This window comes from Anopheles marshallii, chromosome 3, assembly GCF_943734725.1.
Source record: "Anopheles marshallii chromosome 3, idAnoMarsDA_429_01, whole genome shotgun sequence".
NCBI classification, from domain to species: domain Eukaryota; kingdom Metazoa; phylum Arthropoda; class Insecta; order Diptera; family Culicidae; genus Anopheles; species Anopheles marshallii.
This window is the reverse complement of record NC_071327.1, coordinates 22962898-22979094: the sequence shown is the minus strand read 5'-3', so window position 1 is coordinate 22979094 and position 16197 is coordinate 22962898. Positions and strand designations below refer to the sequence as shown.

Below are 16197 nucleotides of genomic sequence, written 5' to 3'. Positions count from 1 at the left end.
TTCCTCCATTTTCCTTTCCATGACCCTGCGGCGAAACATAATAACATATCAATCAAAAACATAAAATAAATGGATGGCACCGAAACAGTCCACGCAAAAGAAAAACTAGCTGGCAAACAACAAGAACAGCACTAAAACTGTCTGAAAAACTGTTTTTCGTTTTCTCGTAGAATAATAGAACTACAAAACCATTATCAAAAAATACGGACAAAAAAGGAACCTGCTTGCGAAAAGACCAAAGTAACGGCAATTTTACGAAACCAATCAAGAGTCATCGCAAGGATTGAGCGTTGTGCGTAAAACAAAATGTAATTATTATTCTGTGTAAGTAGTAGAGGATATTTTTTCCTCCCTTGTCAGCTTCTATTCAATGCTGTAATGAACTGTGGCTCGATACGGTAGATTATCCAGGGGGATGAAATTCACTAAGACGCTATTTTCGGAAACGAATCATACTTCTTTTTTTTTGTTCAAAAACCCAACCGTAAGTGAGAGACAATAATTAGCTCATTAGGATTAGCGCATGTTGGATTCAACATCGATTATAAAAATATGGTAGGAAGGTGAGGTATCTTCGGTGCTGATGCAAAGCAAAGAAGAACAAAAACGAATATTGTTGCGTTGGGAGCGCAAGCGGTAGATGCGTACTAACCTCAGCTTTTTTATAGCTTTCAGTCAACTCATGCACCACGGTGGAAAGAAGCAAACAGATGATAATTATGCTCGTTAGTGTACGCATTAGCTGTAGGCATGTTAGGCTTAGCCTACGGACGATATACACTCGGCGTGGAATGGAAAATTGATCGATAAACCCTCGCGAAGGTGTTCGTAGGCATTAATGTATTGTCCTATAAACTCAGAAGAAAAAGAAAAACAATTCGTGCCTGTTTGTGCAAGAAAAAGCGTGCGATTTATTTCAACACAGCAAATGAGGTGTTGGGTCCCGCAGAGTATATTAGTGCCATCGTGTGGGCAGTATGGCGGTGGCATTTGTTTACTCCCTGTTAGGAATTAGGAAGGACAAGGAATTATGCAAGCCGAATGAATGAGCTTTGGTTCATTTTTGCATTCGCACATACACGGGAGATCTGATATATTGGTTCTGAATGTCCGTGCATTTTGGGACACGGTGGGGATAACAAGATCGGGATGGATACGAGCAATCACAGATGATAGGGAGCGACTGTTGACTGTGGCCAATGGTACTCTGTTAGCTAGGCGCATGTATTTGTATAAACAATAAGTTACATTTATAAGGAATTTGCGGCATTTTGCTTACAAGTTGATTGTTTCTTAATTCAATTCGCAAAAAGGGTAGTCACAGCAGCAGTCCATGCAGTCATCCTTCCTCAAATGCTCGAGGTTTGTTGATTCAGCCTATAGTAAAGATATGTTTACCGTTTTTGCTAATATTGCGGATAGAAAACAAGGAACTTACCCGAATATATCCGAATACAACACTTACGAATACACCTACTTTGCATATAGTTCTCCTATCTGTTTACACCAGATGTAGCATATTCTCTAGTTCGGTAGTTTGGTAGGAAAGAATGAATGCGTTAACGTGAGGAATCGAGTGCGTCAACTCTCAGGCGTGAAGGGTCTTCCATGCATAGCATTGTTGCCGGTACAATCGGTCAAACACACGTGGAAAGGGATTTGAATTGAAACGTGTCTGCATGTACACGTCGGCAGCGATATTCCGATATTCTGTGGCAACTATTTATTATTCGAAGGTCTCGGTTTTTGCTCACGCGGTTAGAATTTGTATTAAAAAAAACATGATGAAAATTGCTAGTAAGAAATAAAAATCATTAGATGAAGTAAACCCAAGGAACCCCCATACTAATCCATCGTAACTGAAACATTTCTGCCGAATTGTAGGTTGAGAAACACTGCACTCTAAGCGAACAGGTGGATTCGAAGGGAACGGAACAGAACGTTTGTTTACATCGTGCGATATTTTGACAGCTGTTTGTATTTGCGAATGCTTGGTTTAGCTGTGTTTCGCCATTCTTGTGCAGGAATACACTTTTGAAACAGCTGTAAATTTAGAAGAAAGGATAACGGAAACCTGTGAAACAGTAAGCATCTTTGTCTCTCGCTCTTTTTATTATTATTCTGTATAAGTTCATACGATAGCTCAGTGATTGAGAAACATTGCGAAGTGGGGTTTCTGCGGATGTGTTCTATGTCAATGCTGAATGGCTTCATCACATCGGTCGGGTTGTGAGCCGGGTCGCGAGAAATAATTGAGGTTATGAGAGAGAGAGAAAAACAAATCTGTGTACGACATGTACATGTACAATGGGTGGCAATTTGGAACGATTGAAATATCCGATGAGGTAAAATTAGACTACGTTAGAAGTTATCTGATGATTGCTAATGGAGCTTCACTTTAACTAAACACTCACACACACACGGTGCATTGCAAATCGAACGTCTACACTGCACACTCATTGATGTTGGCTCCATCGTACTCCCCATAATCCAGCTCGTCCAGCTGGTTCCCTAGCAGAATGTGCTGGATGCATCCGTTGAACGATGTGGCAAAGTTGCCTAGCGTGCGGTTGTAAACATTCTCATCGGGAAATCCACCTGTGGAAACAAATATAACCAGAGATAAATTAACACATCTACTTTTATACATTTTAGATACGGACGAACCTAAATAAGTTATTTCCTCGCTCAAAACGGGCTTGTCAAATGCTTGCGTGTGCACAGTACGTATGTTTGGGGTGAGCCTACCAGCGAGCACTTCGTAGCCATCTACAAACAGGTGCAGTTGATGGGATTTTGTCTCGAGCAACACATTATGCCAATCGCCATCGGCCACAAAAGCTTTCCAGGGTCCTCCACTACTGGCACCATTTGTGGGATCCTCCTTTAGCATGTTACTAACCACGACCAGGAACCCATCACGAATCCCAATGCCAAAGTATCTTCCCACCTCGTCGGTAGTCCAAGCAAGCATACCGTCCTCCAGTGTGGAAATGTTGAAGGAAATTTGCAGCCCAAACGGCAATTTCCCTACCATACTAGTGCTATCATCATTACGTTTGTCCTTCATTTTGATCTTTTGCGATGGAATTAAGATGTAGCTGCGATCGTTAAACCCGAGCGAAGAATACTTGGTGGTAGCAATTTCACAATAATGACCCGTCCATCCAACTCCACAACTGCAGCGACCGTTTTTCAAGCACTGTCCATTATTGCGACACTGAACCACCTCGCAAGATTCTTGTATCTCACAATTAACACCCTTCGAGTACTCGGGACACTTGCAGCGTGGTTGCGAGTGTTCATCCAACCAGCAAAGGCCACCATGCGCACAGATGTCTCCACCGCAAGGTGTACCGTCACAATCGTTGATGTTACGCGAGGCCACGATCGAGCTGTCGTTCAGTGCGATACGCGTCCCGTTCAAATTAACATGCCTGATACAACCGCGGAAAGACACGGGGTAGCCAGATATAGCATCGTACGGTAGTGTGGAAAGATCCGGCAACCCGCCCAGGTATAGCTTGTTCGTAAGACTCACATACTCCTCACGCACAGAGCCGATAATGGAGGTGCTTTTTCCCTCAACCCACAGTGTTAAACGTTTGCCATACTTAACGATACGGATCAAATGCCACTCACCAGTGGCAAGCACATGGTTACTTCGGACAACTGCCGTCTGCGTGCGGGTAGAAGATATTCGGTACTCCACCACGCCGCCCTGCAAGCTTATGCTTATAAATCCTTGCTCCTGCGCATTGGAATCAAAAGTACGGACGAACAGGATAAGACCTTTCTCGGACAGCGGGCGCACCTGCAGCTCTATGGTCAACTGTCTTATCCTTAACTGTCGGTAGTTTTCCGATCGGGGTATCACCGAATGGCCAGCGTACTGTTCGGTATCGTTTGAATCTGGAAGTACTTTCAGCACATCGTTGATCTTGTCCAGCTCACGGATCGATTTCAGCAAGATCGAATGGTTGTGCGGGATAATGTGCGAGTGCTGAACGATCTTTTCATAGCGTACTTCATTCTCCCGGTAGGCAGCAATCCAGTCTCCGGAACCAATACTGGGCCACCGTAAGGCAAGATACGATCGACGACCAGAAAACGACACGTCACTGAGATACTTCAGATTAGACTCGCACCGCTTGCCCACCTTACCGAAGGGACAATCACACTCGTACCCTGACACGAGCGGGAAACATGTGGCATCCGATGCGCACTTGCTGACGCTTTCATCACAGGGATTCACCTTCTGGGAGCACAGTATCCCGTTCCAATCCTCCTGGCAGATGCACGTGAATGTGGAACCATGCTGCAGGCAAGCACCATTATTCTGACAAGCGTGCCGATGACACTCTTTCGTACCACACTGACCAACACTTCTACCCCGCATACCTCCGATATGTTGCAGCGGTATATGCACCGGCCCGGCGACAAGCCTTATATCGAACAGACACCCCTGAAAGCCGGAGTGAAGTGGCAAATCGTGCGGTAGGCTGGAAAAGTTAACACCCTCATGGCCACCGATGTAGAGCTGTGGAGTTACGTTAAGCTTTCTGCTGCTTCCGGGCGAATTTCCGGAAATATTCACCTTGCCGTCGATCGACAACCAAGCGGTACGTCCATTTCTACCCGCATGGATCGTGGTGGGACGGGACGATTGTACCTGTATCGGTTGCTGCGTGAATATCCTGCGTGGGCCACTCCCCAAATTCCACGTTACAAGGATGAATCCTGTGAAAAAAGTTTAAGAACTCGTTACAAATAACAATAAATAGACGTCGTCTCAACTTTAGCAAGTACCTTGTATGAAGCTGACGGAAAAATGATCACTCAAATCGTGATGATCGTACGGTTGGCCGATGAAGGCAAGCAGCGAAATTTGTGCCGTTGTGGTAGGAATAATCTTAAAACTAAACTCAAACCGATCCTCCACCGGAAATGCGATTGGATATGCAACGTAGGAAGAGATGCCCTTGATGCTGCCGAAGAACGATGGCTGCAAGATGTCCAGATCGTGCTCACAAAAATGTCCATGCTTGCCGTACGGACATAGACAAAGGTAACCACTTTCCGGAAACGTTACGCACGTGCCACCAAACCGGCATGGGTTGTTATCACACACGGATCGTTCGCAAGTTTTGCCCATGTAACCGAACGAGCACTTGCAACTCCACGCACCGACAGTGTCTGGTTGTGCGCTGATGCTGGGCGAGTAACGTCCTGCTAGCCCGCCGTAGCCTTCCGCCTCCACACATACTGCTCCATTGCGACAGGGACTCGAAAGACACGCCAATGAGGTACATTCGTAAATTTTATACGCGTCTTCAGCGTTGCTGCAATTTCAATGATATCATTACATCGCACCGAAAGCGCTCGCTAGTTCAAGGGTTCTGTACACTTACTCAAAGATCGCAACCGGAGCACTATTGATTTCCAGATCATAAACACATCCCGTAAACCCGTGGTATCGCGAAATATTATGACTCAAGGTGTACATCGTTTTGATGGGACGTCCACCCAAATGGAGCCAACTCTGCTTGATTGAAGCTAACGCTGCTATTCCGTAAGGTCCTTCCTGCCCCTTTTGCTGCCTCGCGCTGAGCACATTGCCGAGCCAGGTCGGTTGTTCGCCACTCATGGCTAGCGTTTCGTTTACATGTAGCGACGCATTGCAATGGCTATAACGATCGTTGAAATTTAACCTGCCAAGAAAAGAGCAGTAGAATATCATTTCCACGAGTAGTGTTGTGCTAAATGAATCTTTTAAGAAGAATCATTCATGCGCATCTTTAGTTAGGAGTTATTCAAATCCAGAGCCGACACTCAACACTTTCATGAATCTTCAACGATACATGAATCTATGAGTAGTCATGAATATCGAGAATTTATGAATCTTGAAGAATCATGAACCTTTGAGGATTCAAAATGTTTTAAGATTCTTCAACCTTAAAAAATCGTGAAGGAATCTTTGGAACAGAAATTCAAATTCATTCATTCAGTTCAAAGATTTACTCAGATTCGTCTCGTCCCACTAGCTTTTGTCTCGCACAGACACTTACTGTACTTTAACGTTAAGTTCATATCCATTATTGACGGTGCCTTCGATTTCACTCAAAAGCATCGTTTGCAGTCCGCAGGAGAATTGAAACTGCAGCAAACCCTTGTGTAGGAACAGAGCCACATAGTGATTCCCATCGTCACCTTCGGCCGTGGCCAGTAGAATCAACCCCTCGCGCGATGTTAACTTCGCCTTGAAGCGTACCGCCATGGAGGCTAACTGTTTGAGCGTATCCACGGGTTGGTTGGTAGGATCGATCGTATTGTTGCGTCGGTAAATGATGTGACGCAGGAAGGACTCCTTCGAGAAGGCAGCATTCTGTATGCTGACCGGCACGTCACAGAACGGTCCTGCGTAACGAAAATCGCAATGACATCGAATGCCGTTCGGTGTCATCGCACAAGTGCCACCATTTGCACATACGGTATCGTCGCACTCTTGAAACACATCCGGTGATCGTGTTGTACCCGGTGGTACAATGGAAGCTGCTGAGGTGGTGAACGGTGACTCACGGGTAGTTTCGTCCGCAATAGACGCTGTTGTGAACGGTAGTGTGTCGGTAACTTGATCTTCACCCTGGAACGGTGGAGTTGATCTATTTGTTGGTGATTCCGTAAAGAATGAACTCAACTCGGGAGTGAGTGTGGATACTCGTGGAAGATCCAAGGTTGTGAGTAATGTGTCCATTGGTGTTGTTGCAAAATCGGGCGATGTAGAACCATAATCAACGCTAGGATATTTAGACGATGGTTTAGAAGTAGTATAATCCGCACTGGAAACGTCCAGAGTATTATCTTGTGTGAACCCGGATATTGAAGAAGGTTTTTCCTCTACTCCGGATACTGTTGTTGCGTTGTCAGCAATCGTAATAGTTGGAGTAGATGTTTTATCTTTCGAGATGTCTGTTTCTCCAGTTTCTTTTTCTTGATCTGGTGATACAGTTGCTGGCGACAATTCATTACTGGCAGTACCACTTTCACCAAGAGAAGTTGTAGTATACGGTTTACTTCCTGCGGGAGCTGAATAGCTGGGAGATACTTGTACGGGTGTTCCGGTGTAGGTCACTTCCATGGAGGGATCCGTATATTCACCCACAGCTGTAGGTGTAGCTGAATGCGTATACAGCGGATAACTCGTAGACCTTTCTAACGAAGTGTCGGTACCCTTCCAAATGCCCTCAGTCGAAAATGGAAATGATTCCATGGTAGACGTGAAGAAGGAACTGTCCGTCATTTCATCCGAGGTGCTGACAGTTGGTGCCGTATAGTTGCAGTCCATTTCGATCTGACCGGCCACCTCCAGTATGAGACACTCGCAGTTTTCCCCGGTAAAATTAGGCGCACAGGTACAGAAGTATTCATCCACACCATCGACACAAGTCGCTCCGTTCACACACCGCGGTTCCGGTCCTAGCTGACATTCGTCGTACTGTAACTCGCACCGCTCGCCGTGAAAGTCGGGCACACAGTAGCACGTAGGCGAATCTTCCTCCATCAGGCACAGAGCTTGGTTGGCGCATGGTGAGCTAGCGCAGACCATTATCTCCTCTTCGCAGTTTGTACCACCGAAACCCATCGGACACGCACAAATGTACGAAGCGAACTTATCGATACAGATTGCACCATTCTGGCATGGGGACGATGCACATTCGTTGATCTCGGCATCGCACAAACGTCCCTCGTATCCTTCCGTGCAGCGGCAGGAAAATTCTAACCCAGGACCTTCAATGCAAGCAGCACCATTGTGACACCGATCACCGGTATCGCAGACAGCGATGTCCAACTCGCAAAACTCCCCTTCATAGCCGAGCGCACAGGTACAGTAGAACGCGTTATCCTTGTCGTTGCATAGGCCACCATTCTGGCAGGGGTTCGATTGGCATTCGTTGAAATTCTCTTCACAGTTCAATCCTGTCGGGGTGAAAAGACATCGAAAGACGGTAGAGTTTGGAGTCGGAGTTGTATCTTCGCACTACACCATCCGTACCTAGGAAGCCTTCGGGACAGGTGCAGTTGTACGAGGCGACTCCATCAATGCAGATACCTCCGTTAAGACACGGATTAGACCAACATTCATCCCAGTTCGTCTGGCAATGGACACCGGTGTAACCGTCGATGCAATAGCAGGAGTATGTGCTGGAGAAGAGAAAAAAAAATGAAACAAAAGCAATGAATGGCTTTTACTGGAATGCTACCGTAAACATAATTCCACACTCCACCAACATTCAGACCGTTCAGATACGAAGGTAAACATATCTCCAGGTTACGCGACAAATTTGTCCGGCCCCCCCATTAGGGTGGATAAACAAACAAACGTAAAACGCGAACGCTCACTTCCTATCTCTCCGATTCCTCCCCAAATGGGGGAAGTATTAATAAAATCTTGCGCATAGTTCACTCCCACTCCGGTGGTTGGCGGATAGTTCTGTAATACGGATGTAATACGGCGGGCCCATGTCTACGCGGTTAGCCAACACGGGTTGGCAGGTGGCATGGCGTTAAGATGTAAATTATACCATTAACGTTTTGGGGAACTATCAATATCGATTATACAGCCATACCTTCACAGCCAGGTTTACAACGAAGGCCCCAACTCGAATGCGTGCGAGTGACGCAGAGTGGAGTGGATATCAGGTGAATTACTTCGAAACCACTTCACTGTCTAGAGCAAGTGTCCGGTTTAATAACTGTGGCATGTGTTACATGTTACACACGTGAGCTTCCAGCCGGTACCTTACCGCCATTAATCGATCCTCTGTTGATCGATTTTTAATGAGCGAAAGGGGTGGGAACAGCGAATCGGAACCAATATCCGCCGCTTTTGAACTTTGACTCCAATTCGATGAGCGATGTGGTTATTAAATGTTGTAGGTTGTGTAGGGACCATGCTGTGCGTAGTGGTTTGGGATGATTACCTATTTAGATCATCGATACACACTCCATAAACACATGGATTGCTAAGGCAGGCGAAGCCTGCTTCGGTCAGGTGAACCAGCGAGCAGGAAATTAGGCACAGTGCTAGTGCGGGCCACCACCAACAGTACTGTGTCCTTTCGGTAGCTTGGTTGGTTTGATTTATCATCCTGTTTGCACCATTGAAGACACTTCTTCTCTTGTTTGCTTCCATTGGAAATTTTCGTTTTCCTGAAGCTTTAGATGTAGCACACTCAATAATTCGTCAGAACTCCTCAGGAAACGTATCTTTCCTTAGCACACTTTGACGGAGCACGGAACACTTCGATGCACTATTTCGGTGAGGACATTTTAACATCCCCAAGTGCAACTATGTATGACGGGAACACCATTCACCGAAGAACGAAGAGCTAGAAGTTGTTCCACATTCGAGGTACCACGTTCTAGCACGACCCACCAAATACTATTTACGGTCCATAAACAGAGCAAAGGTGTTCGTTGGTTTGGTGTCGTTGCTTCCGAAGCCTGCTTCTAACCGCTGGTCTATGCGTGTAAGAAGGGGATGGCTGAAAGGGAGTACTATTTCGTACGATTTTTCATTGCGTCTAACACACACCCACACACACCCACACACCCACCAGGTTGAAGCATGTCCGAGGCGGTGTGACTAACGCCTGTATCCTGGGACCAAAACACATACCACACGTAACTATCCGGGTCCGGTTGTCAAGGGTTACCGAAATAACAACCAATTTCAGCTGATCCAGCAGGAGCTGCTATGTAGATCTTCGCCGGGAGGAAAGAAAGTTGTACAGGTAGGCTTGGAACACTACAATGATGTAGAGCACATGGTTTGCTACGATTGTCCGGAAGCACTGGAGTATGGTGGGCGCTTTATTATGTTGAAGCATGCAATTATATCCTTGTTGCATGGTGACCGCATATTGCCGGTATGCAATACAGGCGCGAGGATGAGCAAGCATCGTGTTTTAGTCGTCAGCTATTTGGCGCGTACCACTTGCCACAGAACGGGGAGAAAAGTTCTGGCAGGAAAACAATTTACAAACTATTGGGAGTTGGAAAGTTTTAGGAGAGGTAAAATAATTTCCCCAGTCCAGGTTCGAGAGTTGCCGGTGTTGTATGGAATGTTAACTCGTAAAATATCAACATACCATTACATTTGTTCAGTCTAAATTAAACAGCACTTCTTCTGTTTCTTTATCGGCACAAAAACCTCCAGAGGTCTCTTAAGAGGTCTTAAACGACACCAGCAGTATGTAATATGACGAAGAATTTTAATTTGTTCTTTTTTTTCCGTTTTTAGAAAGATGCACTACAGCCAAGATTTGATGTGCGTACGCCACTGCAATCAAACGATATTTTCGTATGATATTTTGATCAGCTGCCCGTTGTGTAGCAAATCGTTGGGTGAAAATCTGGATAGTGTACCGATCACGTACGTAATCGTAGTTCTCAAACGTAGTTTGGATATAATGACTTGTCTTCGTGTAGGTTACCTTGTCCATTCGTCAGAGCATGCCAGCACCCTTGTTCCATTGTTCTGAAACCTTCAGTTGGAGATTTCCTGAGGTAAGATATGAGACTTCAACTGAATCTGGCGAATAAAAAATACAGTTACCCTGTCTTTCTTCAAGCTCCTTTCAAAATCAAAACAATCTACACATTGGATTAACATCCTCCAACGGAACCATCGTAGAATTTGACGCAAATGGTTTAACGAAAGTACCACCCAAACGTGATAGCCCCTCGGTCGATTGGGACCAATGCCTTGTAATTGCTCGTGTGCCTGAATCATGGTATGATCGTTGGGATGAGGTTTTGGAGAAGGTTTCATGCGATCCTTCATGGAGCAAAGAAATGTACAAGGAGAACACAAATAACTGCTACGCATTTGTGTTAAGCTTCCTCGGTGCGTTGGAGTATGGGGAATTCTACAGCTTCTGTCATGACAAGTATTTTAACGGAATCTTTAGGTAATGTGTGATGGATCAATTTAATTAATTGACCTTGTCTTTTAGGTTGTCGTTCAGTAAGCAGATCATTGCATCGAAGACGCAGAGTGCTGCTAAATACATCACCATTCATCGTAAGCTTCAAGCACGGAACTATTTCATCGAAGAACAAGGATGATTTCCTTGCTCTCGTGTCTCGTGCTGTTTAAACTAATACATCGAAGACGCAGTGCACGAAAGAATACATCTAAGTGCATCTCATCTGCACCGAGACCTCGTCGTAAGAGTGAACCGTTCGTTAGCCTGACCCAGTAGATCGTTAAGCAGGAGAGAAGATTTTATGACTGACCGTCTGACTGCAACTGACTGTGTTATTTCAGCATTTCATTAGTTTAAAGTTTAACGAAAAGATAATTCTAGGGCTGAAAATAGCTAAGATTTTCAAAAATGTGTACACAATGCTTCAAAAAGTAGCTGCCAGCAGTTTACATGAAACGTTTCTGCCTTTGTTGCTATCTTGCATCCCAATGAAATGAAACTGTCAATTTAAATTTTCACAGCTTTAGCGTTCATTATGTTGAACTTGGATTAGCAAAACAGCTTGTACAATTAAAACTGACATGAAACAGTTCTTTTCATTATATCATGTAAGTTTATAGATAATTCTGAACTTTTGTATTTGAATGTCCGTTTCCAGCGTTGTCCATAAAAAAAATACGGCACACCCAGTGTGAATGGTCAAAATTGCTCGAATGAAGGATATTAAGGCACATTTACACAGAGTGGGAATGCGTTTTTTTATTCTTCAAATGCAGTGGGTAAATTGTGATCAAATCACTTCATCATTTCAAATAGGCGAAACTTGGTGTTACAGTGAAACACATTCCTTTCTGTTGATTTTGACTTTTGCACCATTGTTTTCTTATAAATAGAACGAAGGAAACTAATAAATAAAATCAAAACCAACCGACAGCATTCACACGCATCGCGATGTTCCGCGCTCGCCTATTGCACAGCTCGTGTAGATGCCGCTTTACCGTTTCGAGCGGCTGCTCGAATGGTTCGGCATGGGTGTGTGAGTGCGTGAGAGAATTCAGTCGTCATAATTTTCTTCGCCAAGATCCAATTTTTTCATTACCAATTTTTGCTACCAATTTACCATCGTGACGAAAAGCAGAAGGTGCGTGGTTTGCTAATTTAACGATTGTTGCATTTCACCAGCATCGGAATTGCACGGTCAAAGCGGGAATTAGGTACTGGAGGTGTGAATCCAATTTGGAATGTGTTTTGCATAGTGTCGTAGAGTGGGGGTTTGTACGAGTTAAATGGATTGTTTGTCGTAGATAGTGTGCTTACGTGTCCGTGCGTCTTCTGGAAGTGTTACTCATCCGTTTGCCCTCGTCGGGGGGCGAGATAATTGGCGTATCGTCGCATCAGTTCAAGTACCAATCTTTGTCACTAAACGGAACCATTGGGACCTGCAAAAAAGGGACTGTGTGCATATCGTGCGTAGATTCACCATCCATCATTGGCGTAAGCATCAAGTAACCACAGGGTTGCAAAACTTGAAACGTTCTGATCGATGATCCTCCGGACGAAGCGTCGCTGCGAGCGGATGATCTCAGTACGGGCGGGGAGAAATTGCAATTGCTTTGGAGGCGGATGAACAAAGCAAAAACACCCAGTGTGCTCGCAAAGAAATATGGGTCCATCTTTGTAGCAGGGGTGCGGCAGTTTCTATCTCGAGGCTGGATTTGTAACAAAAAAAATCCTCCTGCTTTGGGATAAACAGTATCGAAAGAGATGGCTATAGTGAGAGAGCGAAAAAGTACAGTGCGAGTGTGTATGTGTGTGAGTGCGTGTAAGAGAGGGAATGAGAACGCGTATTTGCATGCCGTATAAGAGCAAGAGAACAAAAGAGGGCTATAACGGGGTTTTTCCTTGACAGAACGGAAACATCCAGGTTCCGCGTCATTGACACCCTGTAGGCCACTGCGCCCACCCGCACGGTAAAGGGGGGCCCGTTGTAGGGCATCGCAATTAGCCCTGGACAAAGAGCACACGAATGCACAGGTGATGATGATGTGTGTGTGTGTATGTCAGAAACAGCAACAGACAAAAACAGTCCACGGTCATGGTGACAAAAAATCTGGCAGTAAATTGAGAGAATCAATGGCTGAGATTGTCAATGGTATGCAAGCGAGCATGAGTGATAGAGAGCGATAAAGAGGAGAGAGAGAGAGCAAGCGAGCGAGCGAAAACTGTCATCAGTGGTGCAGGTCCAAATGGAATGGCTGTTGAGAACAAGTGTATGTACTAACACTACGGCAACGCAATAGTAATCTCGATATCCCATGTACATCACCTATAGTAACGGGAGCCAGCTTGCTTTTATTACGCTGCGATCGATACGGTAGTATTGCAAGAGCACACGCTCCGGGCTCAGCACAATCAGCCAGCCCAAAACTATGGCCGTACGGGTCTGAGTTTCGAGTAGAACAAAACACGAGAGAGACTGCACCGTTTAAAGATTAAAAGTGCATTCGGCAAAGAAGTGATCATCTGCTCTCAGGGCAGCTTAAACGACAACCAACAAGGCAAGGCGGGCGCGATAAAACTTTGATAAGAAAATAGAAGAAGATGAGCAACAAGCTTTGGTGCGAAGACACCGCTGAAACGCAATACGGAAACCAGTTTACGCGTGTATACGTGGTCAGCAGGAAAGCAGCGGCTGTGACTCGCTGGACATCCGCTTGTTTGGTGATCGCGTTTTCTATACTATCAGCGGCTTAACGGTGTGTGCGTGTGCCATTAGTACTGGATACGTAGAATTGCCTCGAGAACGAGAGAGACTGTGCCGCATTGTCGATGGAAGACCCAGAACAGGGCTCCATTTAATTTGACAGAACGTGGATTGCAAGACAAAGCAAGACAAAAAGAAAGAGGAAGCACCGAAAGGCATGAACGAGGAATCATGAATGGAATGCTCGACAATTGAACGGTGCTGTTGGCGGTTCTTTATTAAATTATCGATGGAAAAAGGTGGTCAGATTGTGTCTGAGAAGCGTCCAGAGCAATAAGGGTGACGCATGATGGTTGCAGCACAGTCCACACACTACTCCGTGCGTCGATGCCTCGTGCAATCGTGGTCTCTTTGTTTGTAGGCGTTTGTGGTTGGTGGGAACGCGTAGTACACAAATAGTGTTGGGGTGGTTGGACGTTGACAGTGGGACAGAACTTAGGAGTTTCACCATCATTCCGTAGCCTTGGGGGTGTAGTACGTGCCCTAGCAAGCTATCAAGGCATATCTCACTCAGGTCAGCTGATGGTAATAATTGTCAAAATGGTGAAATAATATCCCATCACTACGTGGCTGCTACTTGGCGAACGTGGACATTGCTATCCACCCAAAACATGCGGGCAATTCGTCGATGTTACGGATCCTGCATAGATAGGCGATAATTGCTGGTGATACATGTTTGCAACCTCCATCATGTGATGTGAAGATGACGCTTCACATTGCTTGCCGTACAAAAAGTGCGTCGCGAATCGTCATCTTCTAGTTGCCTGGACCCGACAAACGGGGGTCTCGTCACCTGGGAAATATGGTTGTTGCTGAGTTGAGCGCGTGTTTCGCCGAGATGAGCAAAGCCTACTGTAACGCCCCTTTTCGTAACGTTTGCTATGATGTTGCTAGGGAATACACGCAGCTGTGTGTGGGAAAATGCAAACCTGCTCATGGTACATATTTCCAGTGTCAGCTGGACAGTGTGTAAGTGCACGATAAGGGAAATGTAAGTTGCAGGATACGGGAATATTCCCGGGAATTGACTGATGCTGTGCACAATGGGCGTACGGAGGCTTGGAATTCTTATTTGCTTAAGTTGTAAAGAACTGCACAACGAAGCACTTTGGTGGAACTCGGCGTTTTTGCAATGATTCGAACCCTTTTTTGTTCCATTGGTCGCATCCGCAGGTGTGGGTTGTAAGTGTAGTTAACGTAAATATTGTCTGTAAACATTGAGCGATGCGTAGTGTGTTAGTGACTGCGTGCAGGTGCTTGTATGTGTGTAACGCATGGAACTCGTTCTTTGTTTCTGACGCATGCCACAGCACAGTGAAGTTGTATCACGGTTTTGCAACGATGAAGAGATCCTTCGTCCGGTACAATAACATCCAACTAACGCGAAGGTCTCCTCATTGATGCGGTACTACTTATTATAAAGCCAATCCTAGTGTGCTGTTAACCACGACGAGATTGGACGAGAGCACACCGAGTTATACAACCCGCGTTTTATCAGTGGCATTCCATATCAGTGTGTTGAAACCTCGACCAAGGGTCGTCCAAGTTGGCCGTGATCGTCCTGTGGTTGTGTGTTGTGCGCCACAGGCAAGTTTTTTGCCAAATGTTTTGGAGACTACTGTTCAGTTACACGGATAATTCAGCATCGGGTGATGCATCGGAGGTAGTGTGGTGTTGTTGACGGTGGTTTCATTAGCACACAACGGGAGTGAAAAATTAAATTAGCAATCAGTTTCCTGCTGCAAAAAGGGCATCTGCGTGAAGAACTGTGTGTACTTTCTTTTTCGCTGTACTCTCGCTCTCTCGCTCTTTCGTTTTCTTGTTCTGTCCGGCAGACATACGACTACGACTCAGCGTTGATTATAATTAAGCAATTGTTTTTTTTTTTGCTGCAAAACATATTTCTAGTCCTTGTCGACCCATCGACTTTGTTCATCGACGTAATCTGCAAAATAAGTAAAGGAAACATAAACCAAATGTTGTACGGGTTTGTTGTTTGCATGAGTCACACATTTTCATATGTTCGTACTGAGTCACACTGATATTAAAATTCATTCTACGCTGCTTGTATGGCTCCGATGTTTAAGTGTGTATGGGAATGCGTGCTATCCTCTATAATTCCGATATACAATCAACGTTGCTTTGGGGGAAAAACTCATTCCGACCTGCTATGTTAATTAGATAGAATATGATCAAAGCAAAACACGGATGAAACTGTCGAAATGTGTAAACGCTAATGATTTTTTAAATTTTCTCTTCTTATTTCAGTAGCAAGTAAGTAGGATAAAGTTATCCTACCCGCACGGAAACATACGATTGTTGCAGGTTTATTCCAACGTGGAAGTGTGTGAATTTCACAGCGGTACAGTGACTACCTTCTGAGGAAGCTTGATCCTACTGAAGGTTTACATTGAAAGGATCTGGTAATATCGGTTAGCTTAG

General features: G+C 45.2%; 2 protein-coding genes across 2 annotated transcripts; one reads left to right on the top strand and one right to left on the bottom strand.

The window, feature by feature from the left end:
- Positions 1-2443: 2443 nt before the first annotated feature.
- On the bottom strand, positions 2444-9193 carry LOC128711899 (protein eyes shut). Its single transcript, XM_053806788.1, has 7 exons — positions 8982-9193; positions 8054-8202; positions 6069-7977; positions 5412-5711; positions 4810-5342; positions 2668-4740; positions 2444-2598 (listed from the first exon to the last, which is right to left on the bottom strand). Exons 1-7 carry the CDS (start codon positions 9191-9193, stop codon positions 2444-2446), a joined length of 5331 nt encoding a protein of 1776 aa, XP_053662763.1.
- Positions 9194-10307: 1114 nt separating this feature from the next.
- LOC128712379 (MKRN2 opposite strand protein) lies at positions 10308-11130 on the top strand. The gene is made up of 4 exons (XM_053807273.1): positions 10308-10435; positions 10492-10569; positions 10635-10952; positions 11019-11130. Exons 1-4 carry the CDS (start codon positions 10308-10310, stop codon positions 11128-11130), a joined length of 636 nt encoding a protein of 211 aa, XP_053663248.1.
- The last annotated feature ends 5067 nt before the right edge of the window (positions 11131-16197 follow it).